Raw genomic sequence first — 13,059 nt, 5'->3', positions numbered from 1 at the left:
TCTCTCTCTCTTTCAAATAAACAAATAAATAAATCTTTAAAAAGAAAAAAAAAATGCTAAAACAAACAAACAAACAAACAACCCTGAAGAAGGAGATACAGAAGTCTAAGCGAACAATGTTTGGAAGATGGAATAACCAATGCAAATGTCCTAGGGCAGGAGAAACAGCTGTGGGACTAGAGAGCAGTGAGCCAGAAGACATGTGGTTAGAGATGAGGCAAGACCCGTACTGGTGTCTTGAGGCCAGTGGGATGACTGGGTTTCCCTACAGTGAAATGCCATGGCATTGTGAGCATAGGAGTGCCAGGATCTGACTTACATTTTAACTGACCTCATTTTGTAGCTGGGGAAACTAAGTCCTTTGTTCTTTGTTCATTGATCCAACAAATATTTATCACCACTGACGTTACCATTTCAGGTATGGAGGACTCAGCAGTGACCAGGCTCGTGGGGCTCACACGATGGGACTGGGGCTGGAATAGAGGTGTGAGAGTCCTAGAACAGGAGTGTGTGGCTCAGGGAAGAGAAGGTTCCCAGAGGACAGGGCACCTCCCTGAAGGATAAGCAAGGATGTGTGTGTTGGGGGTGAGGGCGCGGGGCTTCCACACCAAGGAGTACACATACAATGGCCTGCAAGTCCGAGAAAACAAGGCACTCCAGAAGACATGTAAAAGCCAAGCGGAGGCCAATAGCATGAAGCAGGCCAGATGGTGTAAAGAAAGGAGAGGGGCTGGAGGTGAAACGGGAGGGCTCTCAATGAACACCTCTGGAACCCCTGGCCTGTTTGTCACTCCGCTCTAGGACAGCTCCCTGTCTTCACTGTCCCCCGTGTCCACATGTACCGAGAAATGCTGGAACCTCCCCAGCCCTCGACTCAAAGTGCAGAAGGCGGGCACCCAGAAGGTGAACCGTTGGGTGTCTTCAGATGGTGAATGATAGCCCAAGTGCTGCGGGTCCTCAAAAAATTAGTTCACTAATGAATTAAACCAATACGAATGGACTCTGTGTAGAGGACAGGCAACGTTCTCTGACAGTGAAATGAACAGTGAGGAGTTTCCGCAAGCTGCTGAATGTTCTTGAAACCTTCCAATGACGGGATATCAACCAAATTCTGGGACCACCCCGGCCTGACCTCTGGGGAAGGAGTCTGGTTATCTCTGCTGCTGGTGCGTTTGGCCAGAGCCTCCAGTGAGCGGGAGGGACAAACACAGTCACGTATAGACCTCTCAACACCGCTGTCTTTACAGGAGCCAGAGGAAGCTGTGCATGGGTGTGGTGCAGGGAATCAGAGCTATCCAAATACAGGCTAACTCAGGGAGCGAGTCGTCCACTTCTGGCTTTGTTTTCTCTTATAAATGGTACAGGCAGATGTCCTGCCTTTTACCAAGGTAGGATGCACATTGTTGGCCAGTGAGAAAAATCAGACAGATCACCTTCAGGAGTTTAGAAAAAGAAAGACTGAAGATCGCCGATGGAAATAATGCCTAATTGGAGGGTCAAGCCAAGACCCTGTCAAGCCCAGAAAAAGCAGTGGTTACTTGTCAACAGGAAAAAACAGGAACAAATTAGGAGCTAGTCACTCGATGGACCACAAAACCTCCTAGGAAATCATGGTTTAAAAGAACCTTGAAAAAAATTATCTATGAAGTGAAGGAAAAAAAAAAAAAAAAAAGGAGATCCAGAATTCTATTATGTACTTACAACTATGTAAAAATACAGCCGTGAAAACTATGATAATGTTTATACTAAAGTATGGGGGCCCTTTTCCATAGGTGGGGGAGGTTTCTGTTTTGTGGTAGGGTTAATATTTCTCTTCAATTTGATTCAAAAGATAGAGAAAGTCTTTTAAATAAAGTCTTAAAGAAAAAAAAAGGCAATTTTGCCATCAGGGTGACTTGAAGGAAGCAAGAGTGGGGAGGCACCAGCAGGCACCTGCAGAGACCAGCAGGCTGTCTGGCCAGGCTGGGGAAGCAGCTGGGGAGGGGTCTGGAGTGGGACACTGTGGAGGAGGGCAAAGGGCAGGCACAGCAGTCTTTGAGCAGGGATAGCTCAGTCCAAGCTGAGCTTTTAAGAGCTGGCTCTAGTGCCAAGGGAAGGCCTTAGTGCCTAGCCCACAGGCCGTGGGAGTGTGGACAAGAGGTGAGTGTAGGAGCGAGGGCTTGCCATGAGGAAGGAGCCCCCAGACTTTACGGCTTCTTGGAAAAAAGTCATCACTCAGAAGTTGTAGGCAAACAGACTGAGCATTGTCTGACCACTCGGGTGGTCCCTATGGAAGCACTTAGGGAGGCATCAGAATGGTCTCGGCTGACACAAAAATGCCAGAATGCAAACAGAATATACACAGAGGACAGCTGCAGTGAAATTCTGAGATCTGGAGCAAAACAATGAAGAAAAATCATGTTTTCCAACTGAGAGAAAGTCTATCAACTTAGTGAGGAGAGGAGTTAGAGAAGAAACAGAAGCAGGTTTATGGTGAGAAGTGTTCCACTCTGAATATTTAAGTGCAAACATGCTCTGGTCAGGACAACCTCATGTCATTGCTCCCAGAGATGCATTGGCAATGGTGCGTTTTTCTCTTTGCCTTCCAGCTCGGCCCTTTCTGACTGGCTTCCCCATCCTCTCTCTGCACTTCACACATGCCTGAACACTGCTAAATCTGGTCAGATGACAGCTGGCCTGGAAGACAACAGAGTTCTCCGAGCACAACATTCCATTCCTGGGGATCTGCGCTTTTCATTTTGCACTGCATCGGCACACAATCCACTACAACTGGGTAATACAGGTGTGTGTATACACACCAATGATATGATGGTTACTATCAACCCACATAGTAAACACTGGTAAATATGCTGTGTTTAGGAAAAAAAACAATAAATATAAGTTGACACTTCCTTCTTACACTCAAACCAATGATCTTCCCCTTCAGGTCTCTGGAATAGCCACAGTTACTGGAAGGGTGAGGGAATGGAAGATCCTGTGGGATTGACTGGGTTAGTCCAGGCCCACCGTTTTGTCACATGGGTAGGAAAGGACCCCCTCTTGGGGGGCACCCTAGTTCTCTGTGGACAGGCTTTGGGAGTCACTGCTTTGTGCCAATCTGTCAGCCTGAACACATCAAAATACAGCAAAGGTCTTGAACTGCTTAACTGCTCTCTGGATGTCCACATTTTCTCCAGTTAAGGCAGAACCATTCATGAGAAAGCTTTCCATCAACTTACAACATGAAGGCTGTTCCAACCACAGATAATTCCTGCCTTATCCCACTGTCTCCCTCGTGTATTAAAATGCTGATTTTCTCCTTCTGCATTCCTTTGGCATTTATTAGCTGTGATTTCTTCATGATTAACAAATTTCTTTCATCAACTTTTTGATTACCTTCAAATACAGCTTGCCGTATAAAGGCAAGATCAAAGCTGGATTCTTTCTCTTTATTCTTCAGAGTAATGACGTGGTGTCCTAGCAACTTGAGAAGGGGGGATCGATGGACTCTGTGGTCTTCTCTCTTGCGAGGTTCATCCTGGACTCATGGAGTATCTATCACTGGTTTGAATGCAATCCACTGTAGCTACTTTTCTTTCCGATTCTCCAGCTACCTGGTCTTTGGTTCCTACGGCCTTCTGACCCCACCCCCGTGGTCTTCCTTAGCTTCCTTGCTTTCTGGCACGTCGAGAGGTCCCCTTGTGAATGTTTCCTGCCCTAGACCTGGAATCAGTATTGATTTGAACAGGAAGCTCCTTATTGAAGGAAAGGCATTTATTTTTAATTTAATAAAAAAATAAATAAAATAAAACTTATTTTATTTATTTATTTGTATGTGAGAGAGTACACGCAGGGGGAGCAGCAGGCAGAGGGAGAAGCAGACTCCCTGCCGAGCAAGGAGGCTGATGTGAGACTCAATCCCAGGACCCTGGGATCATGACCTGAGCTGAAGGCAGAAACTTAACTGACTGAACCACCCAGCCATCCCAGTAGAAGAGGTATTTAAAAGGTTTCCAATCTGAGGGCCAAGGATACTCCTTGCAACTGGACTATCTTTACTTTGGATCCTTTTCTAAGAAGAGAGCTAGGAAATATTTCCCTTTTAAAGAGAAAAGTAAATTGATATTGGTATTTCCTATACTAGCTAGAGATGATATAGTCTTAAATTCTTTAACTACTACCCACCTTTTTGGATACTGAAAATCTGGGCTCCTACAGTATACCTCTAACAGTTTCAAATAACAATGTAAATATTTCCCCCCAGTAAATATATGGTCCGAAGAGTTTTAAAGTCACTTGAAGTAATTATTTCCTCTGTGTGGGACATTCACGCTAATCTGATAGAACACTAGACATGTTTTATTTTTTCAATCTGTTTTCAGTTGTTAGTGAATTCTTTCTTACTTTCTTTCTTATTTAAAATTACATGAAACATTTACAAGTCAAAATAAGGTACATTACAGAGATACCTACTTTCTGTCCCTGGTCCTGCACGCCTTTCCTTCGGGGGAAGTCACTTTCATTGGCTTGCTATTTTTCCTTACCTTATCTTTTTTAAAAATACAGGCAAATTCATATACGCTAACATATGCACACATTGCCTTCTTACACAGAAGGAAACAAGTTGACCAGCTGCCCTGCATGCTAGCTTCATTACTTCTCTGTCTCCCGGGCATTGCCTCAGAGCAGTGGGGACCGTCCTTATTGCTCTTTCCAGTTTCACAGCAGCCCCCGCTCTCAGGGGACCAAGTTATTCACTCAGTCCCCTAGTATGAACATCTGGGTTATTTCTACTCTTTGCCTATTTTGAACAGTGTCACAACAAATGACCTGTGTATATACCATTTTTTATTTCTGCTCACTTATCTTTGGGAGAGACTCTTAGATATGACCTGCTCAGTCACAGGGAAACTGTGCTTATAGTTTTGATACATTGTGACAAATACGCTCCCCAACTCAGGACCATGCTGCATTGTCACTAGTAGGGCAGGAAAAGATGGACGGATCCTCACCATTGGAACACCTATGCTACCAAGTTCTGGATCCTGCTGAGCCTGATGTTTGGGACATGGCATCTTGGTGCAGTTAAAGTATGCATTTCTCTTTATGGTGAGTGAGGGTAATGTGTTTCCAAATCCTTGTTGCAATAAGCTTCTTTTTCCTTGGAATGAGTAATGGGCCTTTGCCCATTTTCCTGTTGGATTATGGAACTTTTCCTTCAGTTTTTAGAAGCTCTTTATATATAAAGGATATATATATATATATATGATACCAACCCATCAAGATAGAACTTGCTTATGTTTTTGCCATACAGGTTCCTCTCCTTTTTTTTTTTTTCAGGCAGGCAAATGTTTCAATTTTCTCTCCTGATTACTGCTGAATTCTGAGTCAGTTAGGAAATTTATCCCCTTCCCAGGTTAACAGGAATTAATCTATGTCTTCATCTTTAGTTACATTTTAACCAATGGCTTTCTTTCAACAAAGTTAACCAATACTGCTGAAATCTTCCATTCATGGAGAATAAAACTGGTTTTTAGGACTCTGAATTTCGACATTCTGGAAGAGAACTTTATACTTTCTGGAAACACTTCCTACTTCTATTCCCCGGACACAAGGCAACAACACCATCTTGTAGATGACATCTACTCAGCATATCATTTGGGCTAATCTGGCCATTTTAGAAATGCCTAACATTTTCCATGTGATGCAATGCACAGGTTACTTCTTGCATTGTTCTGTACCACCTCACCTCAGCCCCTCAAAAGTCATAGAATAAAGCCAAACCAAAGGCCAACTCCAATCATACCTCATATCATGCTGACCAGCCATCTGTCACCCAACTCATCACATAGTATTCTGTCCCCTAAACTGTGCCCCCAGGATGGCTTGCAATAGCAGGATTATAGAGCTCTAGGAACAGTAATAATGTCTGCCACGCATATAACATGCTCTTGCAAATCCTTCTGAGCTGAAAAGAACACTGAACACTTGACCGTGAGCTGATTCTTACATCCGCACCCTCCAAATGCCCTAACCCTTCTTAATTCTACTGTCTCATACGTCACGTGCCAGGATTAAGTCCAATGTGTTCTTTGTTATGTTTAGTGAACCTGAGAACAGATTTGTCTTTAGGTGACTGCACACAGGGGGAGAGGCAACCACACAGGGAAGAAGTAGGCCGTGGGTCCCTTGGGTCTTAACAAAGGAAACAGATTCACATCTCAGATACTGATTCTAGGATGAAAATCTCTGGATTACAATTACTCTGACAGCTTTGGAACGGGAATTCTCCACTCTGAGCATTCCAAGGAAGTCATGTTCAATGCGTGTGACACTTCCAGAGAAGGACTTCACCTCACCCACCGAGACATGCAGACTTCAACTCGAAGTTTATTTTGGGCATGATCACTACCCAATTTAGAAGCTTTCTTCACAGGCCTCAGCTAATCATCAATGAAATGAGGCTTGAGGCGGTACACTGAGAGCAGTGGTAAGAAATGGTCAATGTAGGAAAGGGAACACGACGGAAACAGAAAAATGTGAAGCACCTACCACTGTGGCCAGTTCATCATTTTGGAAGTGTTCACTACAACACCTTCTGAAACTGTCACTGCTGTTGGCATCAATGACACCTTCTGAGCCAGAGCAAGTGAGATTTCATTCTGGTGCCAGTAATTGAGAAGCTGATTAAATACGGAACAGAGTCTAACATAGTTTTATTAAAAAAAAAAAAAAAAAAAACTGACTTTTTTCTTTGTAAGGGTTGATGCTTAAATAATTAAGGTTTTTTTTTTTTTTAATCTTTCTACATGAAAGACCTCACTGCTCATCAGTCATCAGGTGGACCCCACGCAGCATCTATGCAGAATGAAACGTGTTTAGTGCCTGCCAAGCCAGAATCCACCCAGAGTCCTTGCCCAAATGCATTTTAGTGATACTTCATCTGGAACGTTTTTTTCCCCTCAAGAACATTTCTAAGGCTTTTCACAAAGTGCTCACATGGCCTTTCAATGCCAATTAAACAACAACAAAATCAGTTATTCCTCAGGGAAAGGTTCCACAGCACACGTTTCTACAGCTAAAAGGCCTGAGAATCACAACCCAAAATAGTTTCTTTTCCCGTTTATCTTCGGTGGCACTCTGGAAAGCAGAGGTGAAGCGTGAATACTCACGGAACATGGTATAAAACTGCTGCGGATTTAGATTCCATTTGCCCCAGGGTGTCTTGTGGCCTTTGGACTGGGCATAGTTAGCATGGTTAAACTCTGGCTCGGTACCAAATGAATCCAGGACTCGGAGCATGCACCTGAAAGGAAAAAGCAACATGGATAAAACTGCAACTTTTGACCCCGAAGCTTATAAAGGTAAAAGTTCGGGGTACCTGGGTGGCTCAGTCAGTTAAGCGTCTGTCCTTGGCTGGGGGCATGATCCTGGGGTCCTGGGATCCAGCTCCTGAGCAGAAGCCTGCTTCTCCCTCTCGCTCTGTAGACCACCACCCCTGCCCCACTCAGGCTCTGTCTCTACTAAATAAATAAAATCTTCAAAATAAAAAGGCAAAAACTCTAACCCCTCCTGCAGGGACTACCAAAAATGGACAAATAGTTTTCATCAGAAACACGAGTGGGTGGGAAGTGAGAGACTGTGGAATATATATATATACCAAACATCTTATGTGTGACTTCTGAGCCATCACACACAGAAACATTTTGCTACAGATTAGCTGACAAGTCACAGAAGATCTCTCAAATAACAGCAAAATATAAAGTCCCCATGAGAGCTGGCATCGTAGACTGCCACGTTCACCGCTGTGCCCTGAGCTAGGGCAGAGTATACGGTGGTGCCTAATGAAGAGTTGCTGAATAAACAAAGAATTAAGGTTCTTAGAAGTGGCCATGATCTGAGAATTTGTATTCCCCTCCCAAATTCTTAGGTTGAAATCCTAACCCCCAAAGGTGATGGTACTAGGAAATGGGGCTCTGGGGGGTGATATAAGGTTATAAAGGTGATTAGCTCATGAATGGGTTTAGTAGTCTTATAAAAGGTGACCCCACAGGACTGCCTGGATGGCACAGTCAGTTAAGTGTCCAACTCTTGATTTCGGTTCAGGACATGATCTCAGGGATGTGGGATCAAGCCCCACATGAGGCTCCACACTCAGCAGGGAGTCTGCCTGGGATTCTCTCTCTCCCTCTCCCAGTGCCCCTCCAGCTCCTGATCTCTTTCTAAAATAATTAAAAGAGAGAGAGAGAGAGAACCCACAGAACTCCCTCGCCCCTTCCAACAGGTGAGGACAAAGTGAGAGGTCTGAGACCTGGAAGAAAGAGAGCCTCACTCTCCTTCAGCACGCCGGCTCTCTAACCTGGCCCTTCAGTCTTCAGAACCATGAGCAATAAATGTTTCTAAGCCACCCAGACTGTGGCATTTTCTTATAGTAGCCCGAACGGACGAAGATGGTGGTCTTACTCTCTATAAGGCATACGGCCTGCCTTAGCTCTTTCCACAGTCACTTACCATTTTTGTCAATTAATAAGAGTATTGAATTTTAGGTAGAGTTTAGAATCCCACTGACAAGGCAGTGTTGATTTTTATATACTAGACAGCACTGGGACATTACTGCTTTCTCCCAGAGCCAGGAGTAAAACTGAAGATGTTTCATTTGGCTCTTCCAACAAAGTCTTCGAACTGGGTCAGCCAAATCTGGTTTACCTCCCATTTCTGCAAGGCTTGTGAACTAAGAATGATCTTTAAGTTCAAATTTTTTGAAAGGGATATTTTGTGACATGAAAATTAGATGAAATTCAAATTTGAGGGTTCAGAAATGAGGTTTTATTTCAACACAGCCACGTCTAATTGTTTACTTAGGTCTATGGCTGCTTCCATTCAGTGACAGAGAACTTCAGCAGTTGCCGCGGAGACCATATGGCCAGAGAAGCCTAAAATATTTACTACATGGCTCTTTACAGAGAGAACCTGTCGATCACTGCTTTAGAGTCGAAAAGAAACGACCAATTGCAAGAATCAACGCTGAAACCTCCTCCATTAATTAACTCATTCTTTCAATTCATCACTGATTCTCAAACCATTGATGTAAATTTAGCTTATGCCTGGCCAATAAAAATAGCTCTGTTTTCTGTGGTTATACCTCAGCAATGCTTCTGAATGGCTCTTACTGGGCCAATGAGCATAAAAGCGAATAAATATTAAAGCCTACATTTTACAATCAGATAATGGCAAGTGAGTTGTAAACATCAGATCCAGTTTCTTCCTTCATTTTCCCACTATGATGAAAGCATTCTCTCAAGTTTTTTTTTTTTTTTAACTTTTTTTACATCAATGTGTGATTCAGAAAAATAAAATGCAAACACCAGATTGGATTTTCCAGAAAAATCAATAGCAAATTGCCATTTTAGTGTGAGGTTTTTCTCATCTGAGATCACCACTCTTTTTTGTTTTTGTTTTTAATTTTTATTTATTTATTTGACAGAGAGAGATCACAAGTAGGCAGAGAAGCAGGCAGAGAGAGAGAGGAAGGGAAGCAGGCTCCCTGCCGAGCAGAGAGCCCAATGTGGGGCTCTATCCCAGGACCCTGAGATCATGACCCGAGCCGAAGGCAGAGGCTTAACCCACTGAGCCAACCAGGCACCCCTGAGATCACCACTCTTGGTCTAGACAAGAAAGGGAGGAAAATAAAGAGGATGGGAGCAAACGCAAGCTGACCACAGAAAGTGTTTCCTTATTTTGGATTCCTGTGTGGTGGGCAAGGAACATGCTATCATCACACTGACAGTTTTCACAATTAGCACCAAGATTGCATCATCAGCCTGAAAACCAACAGGTGGAAGGAAATGGGTGCCCAGAGTCCAGGAAAAAGAAAGCTGGGGAGCCAAGGAACTGACCCATGTGTGTTTCCCCTGGTCTCCGAGTAGTTTGGGGCATTCCTTTTCTCTTAACAGAACACTGTCATTCCCCAACTTAGATATTTTTCAGTGTCAAAGTTTGCATTAAAAACTTATATAAAAATCTCCTATATTATAATTAACTCTTTAACTTGTATTTTAAAATAAGACACAAAAGCCACTGGTTGGAGCCATCATCTTCTGAGAAAGATGGCAGCATTCAGAGAATGTAGGGATTGCAGAGCAGAAGGAGGGAGAGGGACACACACCCACAGGTGGGGCTGAGCCTCAAAGATTATAGGCTCTGTGCAGGCACTGCAGGGACCAACAGGCCACCCTCATCCTAGGAAACCTTTGTCTTGAAGGCTTTGGCTACTTCTCCACATTTGCAATCTACTCTGACAAGGTATACGCCTCTCTAGCTTTGGCGTGTTATTTTATTTTTAACTTTGGAGTTTTATTGGTTTTATCTTAAGTTTAGATAATAAGATAATCCCTGATGAGTCAAGATGCCTGGTGGGAGCCTAATGCCTGTATGCCCGGACTTTGATACTGTGCTATGTGATGCAGGGCTTCTTCCCAGAGGAAAGCTAGAACATGAAAGATCGAATGTCTGAGAACCTTGGAATTCTACATCCTCCTACTTAAGCGTTGGTTTGCGACTGGTCTATTTTTTAGTGGGCCTGGGTTTGTTTTGTAAACCAGAGGCAGGGGATGGATCTCTGCTTATGGCAGAAGAGGTTTAACATAATAGCTTTCTTCCTTCAATCACATTCTACAGCTGTGTGTTTGGAACTGGATTTGTGTTGTTAATATTTATGCAGTTCCTCTAAAGTCTTTGTGTGTCTGAAGCATCAGGGACAGACCGATGACTTAAGAAGATATCTGCCTTGCTGCCCAAGGCAGCTGGCCTCCTTCTCACAGGAATCACTATGGCCATGCTAAATGACTCCTGGAACATTCTTTTTGCTCTAAGCCACACTACTGTAAGATGGACGACTTCCTTGCCAGGACCTACTTTCCACTTTGGAGTTGGATATAAAACATGGTATATCTCATGCTATGTGCACCTCACTTCCTTGTGTGTCCTCAATACTCAGCAAAGACTTCACAGAAAGCAAAATGGGTATGAGTTTTATAGTCCTGAATGGTATACTAGCTGCATGTAGGCACAGAACAGATGTTTAACTGAATTTTTTTGGGTTCCTACATAAATTGGAAAGAATTTACAAATATGTTTCCAAGATCAACAGGAATCAAGGTTTTGCTCCTAAAAGGAAGACCAGATATAAATTCCATTTACATATAATGGAGTTCCTACCATGTACCATCAACCAAAATGAATTCAGAGAGTTCTGAGAGTGTCTCATCTTCAAAAGGGAAAGAAATGGCTAAGAACTTTCTAGAGGATCTCCTTAGTCTTTGGAGGAAATCTTAACTTCATCACACCACAAAGACTGCAGGCCTAGAGTCCTGATAGACCTCTGCTAGCCAGTATCACTAATGTGTTTGATTTATGAAAAAAAGGCAAGAGAGATACTACACCCCTTCCATAAAATTCCTTTGAGATGGTGCCTTTTCATCCAACGAGAATCAAATACTAACCAGTGGTGACCATTTTAATAATGAAATCATCCTTTTTTTTTTTTTTTATTTTTTATTTTTTTTTTTTTTATTTTTTATTTTTTTTTAAAGATTTTTATTTATTTATTTGACAGAGAGAAATCACAAGTAGATGGAGAGGCAGGCAGAGAGAGAGAGAGGGAAGCAGGCTCTCCGCCGAGCAGAGAGCCCGATGCGGGACTCGATCCCAGGACTCTGAGATCATGACCTGAGCCGAAGGCAGCGGCTTAACCCACTGAGCCACCCAGGCGCCCTGAAATCATCCTTTTTAATTGACTGGAACACTACCACTGAGGACTTTTGTCCATCCCAACAGTCCTTCTTAATGGGGAGGATATGTAAGTCTAGGGATGCCCGTGACGCCTCTGTCCTTTTGTATCAGGTGCCTGCCTTTTGCTAAATGCCAGAGAACAACAGCTCTGCCTTTCTTTCCTTCTTTAATGCTGTAGCTAAAAAGGAAAAAAAAATGTTTACTTACATGGCTTATTAACCAAAAAGAAAGACGGCTATTTCCACATAACTGAGAACAAATGTGATGGCTTATGATGTATGAAGATTTCAAGGAAAAAACAAACAACAAAAAAAAAAGGAATAATGTGATGCAGAAGTTAGAGTGCAATCCTGGCCCAAACCAAGATTTTGCTTTTTTATTTTATTTTATTTTAAAGATTTTACTTATGTATTTGACAAAGAAAGATACAGAGGGAGAGGGAACAGAAGCAGGGGGAGTGGGAGAGGGAGAAGCAGGCTCGATCCCAGGACCCTGGGATCATGACTTGAGCTGAAGGCAGACGCTTAACAACTGAGCCACTCAGGTGCCCCTTTATTTTGCTTTTTGATCAAAGTATATCTGAAAGGAAATGAAAAGTGCACAGTCTCTTCTCAATCATTCCCTTCCCTCTGTCCCTGAGTATGGCACCAGCCAGTGAGAAAAGAAATATTGTCACAGGCAAGAAATCTGCAAGAAAATTCTACAATGATGTTTTCCCTACTATGTTTTGGAGAATCTTCTTAATATTTTGACTTTGTATTTCCTTTGAATTTCTACTACAGGACTTGCAATCTGACATCGGCTTGGAGATTAAAGTTTATAAATAATATTAAACTATAAACTAATCTGAAATGGACCTAGTTCAAGTCATTAAGGGTTCAATTATGGGGTCAAGGCAGAAGAACACATCAAAACATCTGTTTACCCAATAGCAACAGAAAAGAAACACATGGAAAGATTTCTAAGTCATGCTAATTGAAAGATTTTCCTAGTGTTCTTTTTAGGAACTTGGTTCAAATTATAGGTCAACATTTACCATCAGGTAGTCAGGTTGGTACTAACTTCAGGATTTTTACCCAAATTTATGTACCACTGCCACCATTAGATAAAATATGTTTACTTACATTTACTGGAAACTTAGAGGCCATAAATGAAAGCCAGTGCCAACTCTAGGAAGGGGAATATAACCAAAAATAACATATTTTTCTTCTTTAAAAATTATTATTAAATTCAAGCTGGATACTTTGTCTGAAGGCCCAAACTGACAGCTACCCTCATCTTGTTAAAAAT

General features: G+C 42.6%; 1 protein-coding gene across 4 annotated transcripts in view; it reads right to left on the bottom strand.

The window, feature by feature from the left end:
• MGAT5 (alpha-1,6-mannosylglycoprotein 6-beta-N-acetylglucosaminyltransferase) overlaps positions 1-13,059 on the bottom strand; it is a 345,401-nt gene that overhangs the window by 103,876 nt on the left and 228,466 nt on the right. For all 4 annotated transcript variants that reach the window (XM_059166698.1, XM_059166699.1, XM_059166700.1 and 1 more), the window contains one exon: positions 7,152-7,285. In XM_059166698.1, coding sequence (XP_059022681.1) covers positions 7,152-7,285 — 134 coding nt within the window. The remainder of the gene's footprint in view (positions 1-7,151; positions 7,286-13,059) is intronic.

Source organism: Mustela lutreola, chromosome 3 (genome assembly GCF_030435805.1).
Source record: "Mustela lutreola isolate mMusLut2 chromosome 3, mMusLut2.pri, whole genome shotgun sequence".
NCBI lineage: Eukaryota > Metazoa > Chordata > Mammalia > Carnivora > Mustelidae > Mustela > Mustela lutreola.
The sequence above is the reverse complement of the archived record's forward strand: the minus strand, read 5'-3'. Positions and strand labels throughout refer to the sequence as shown.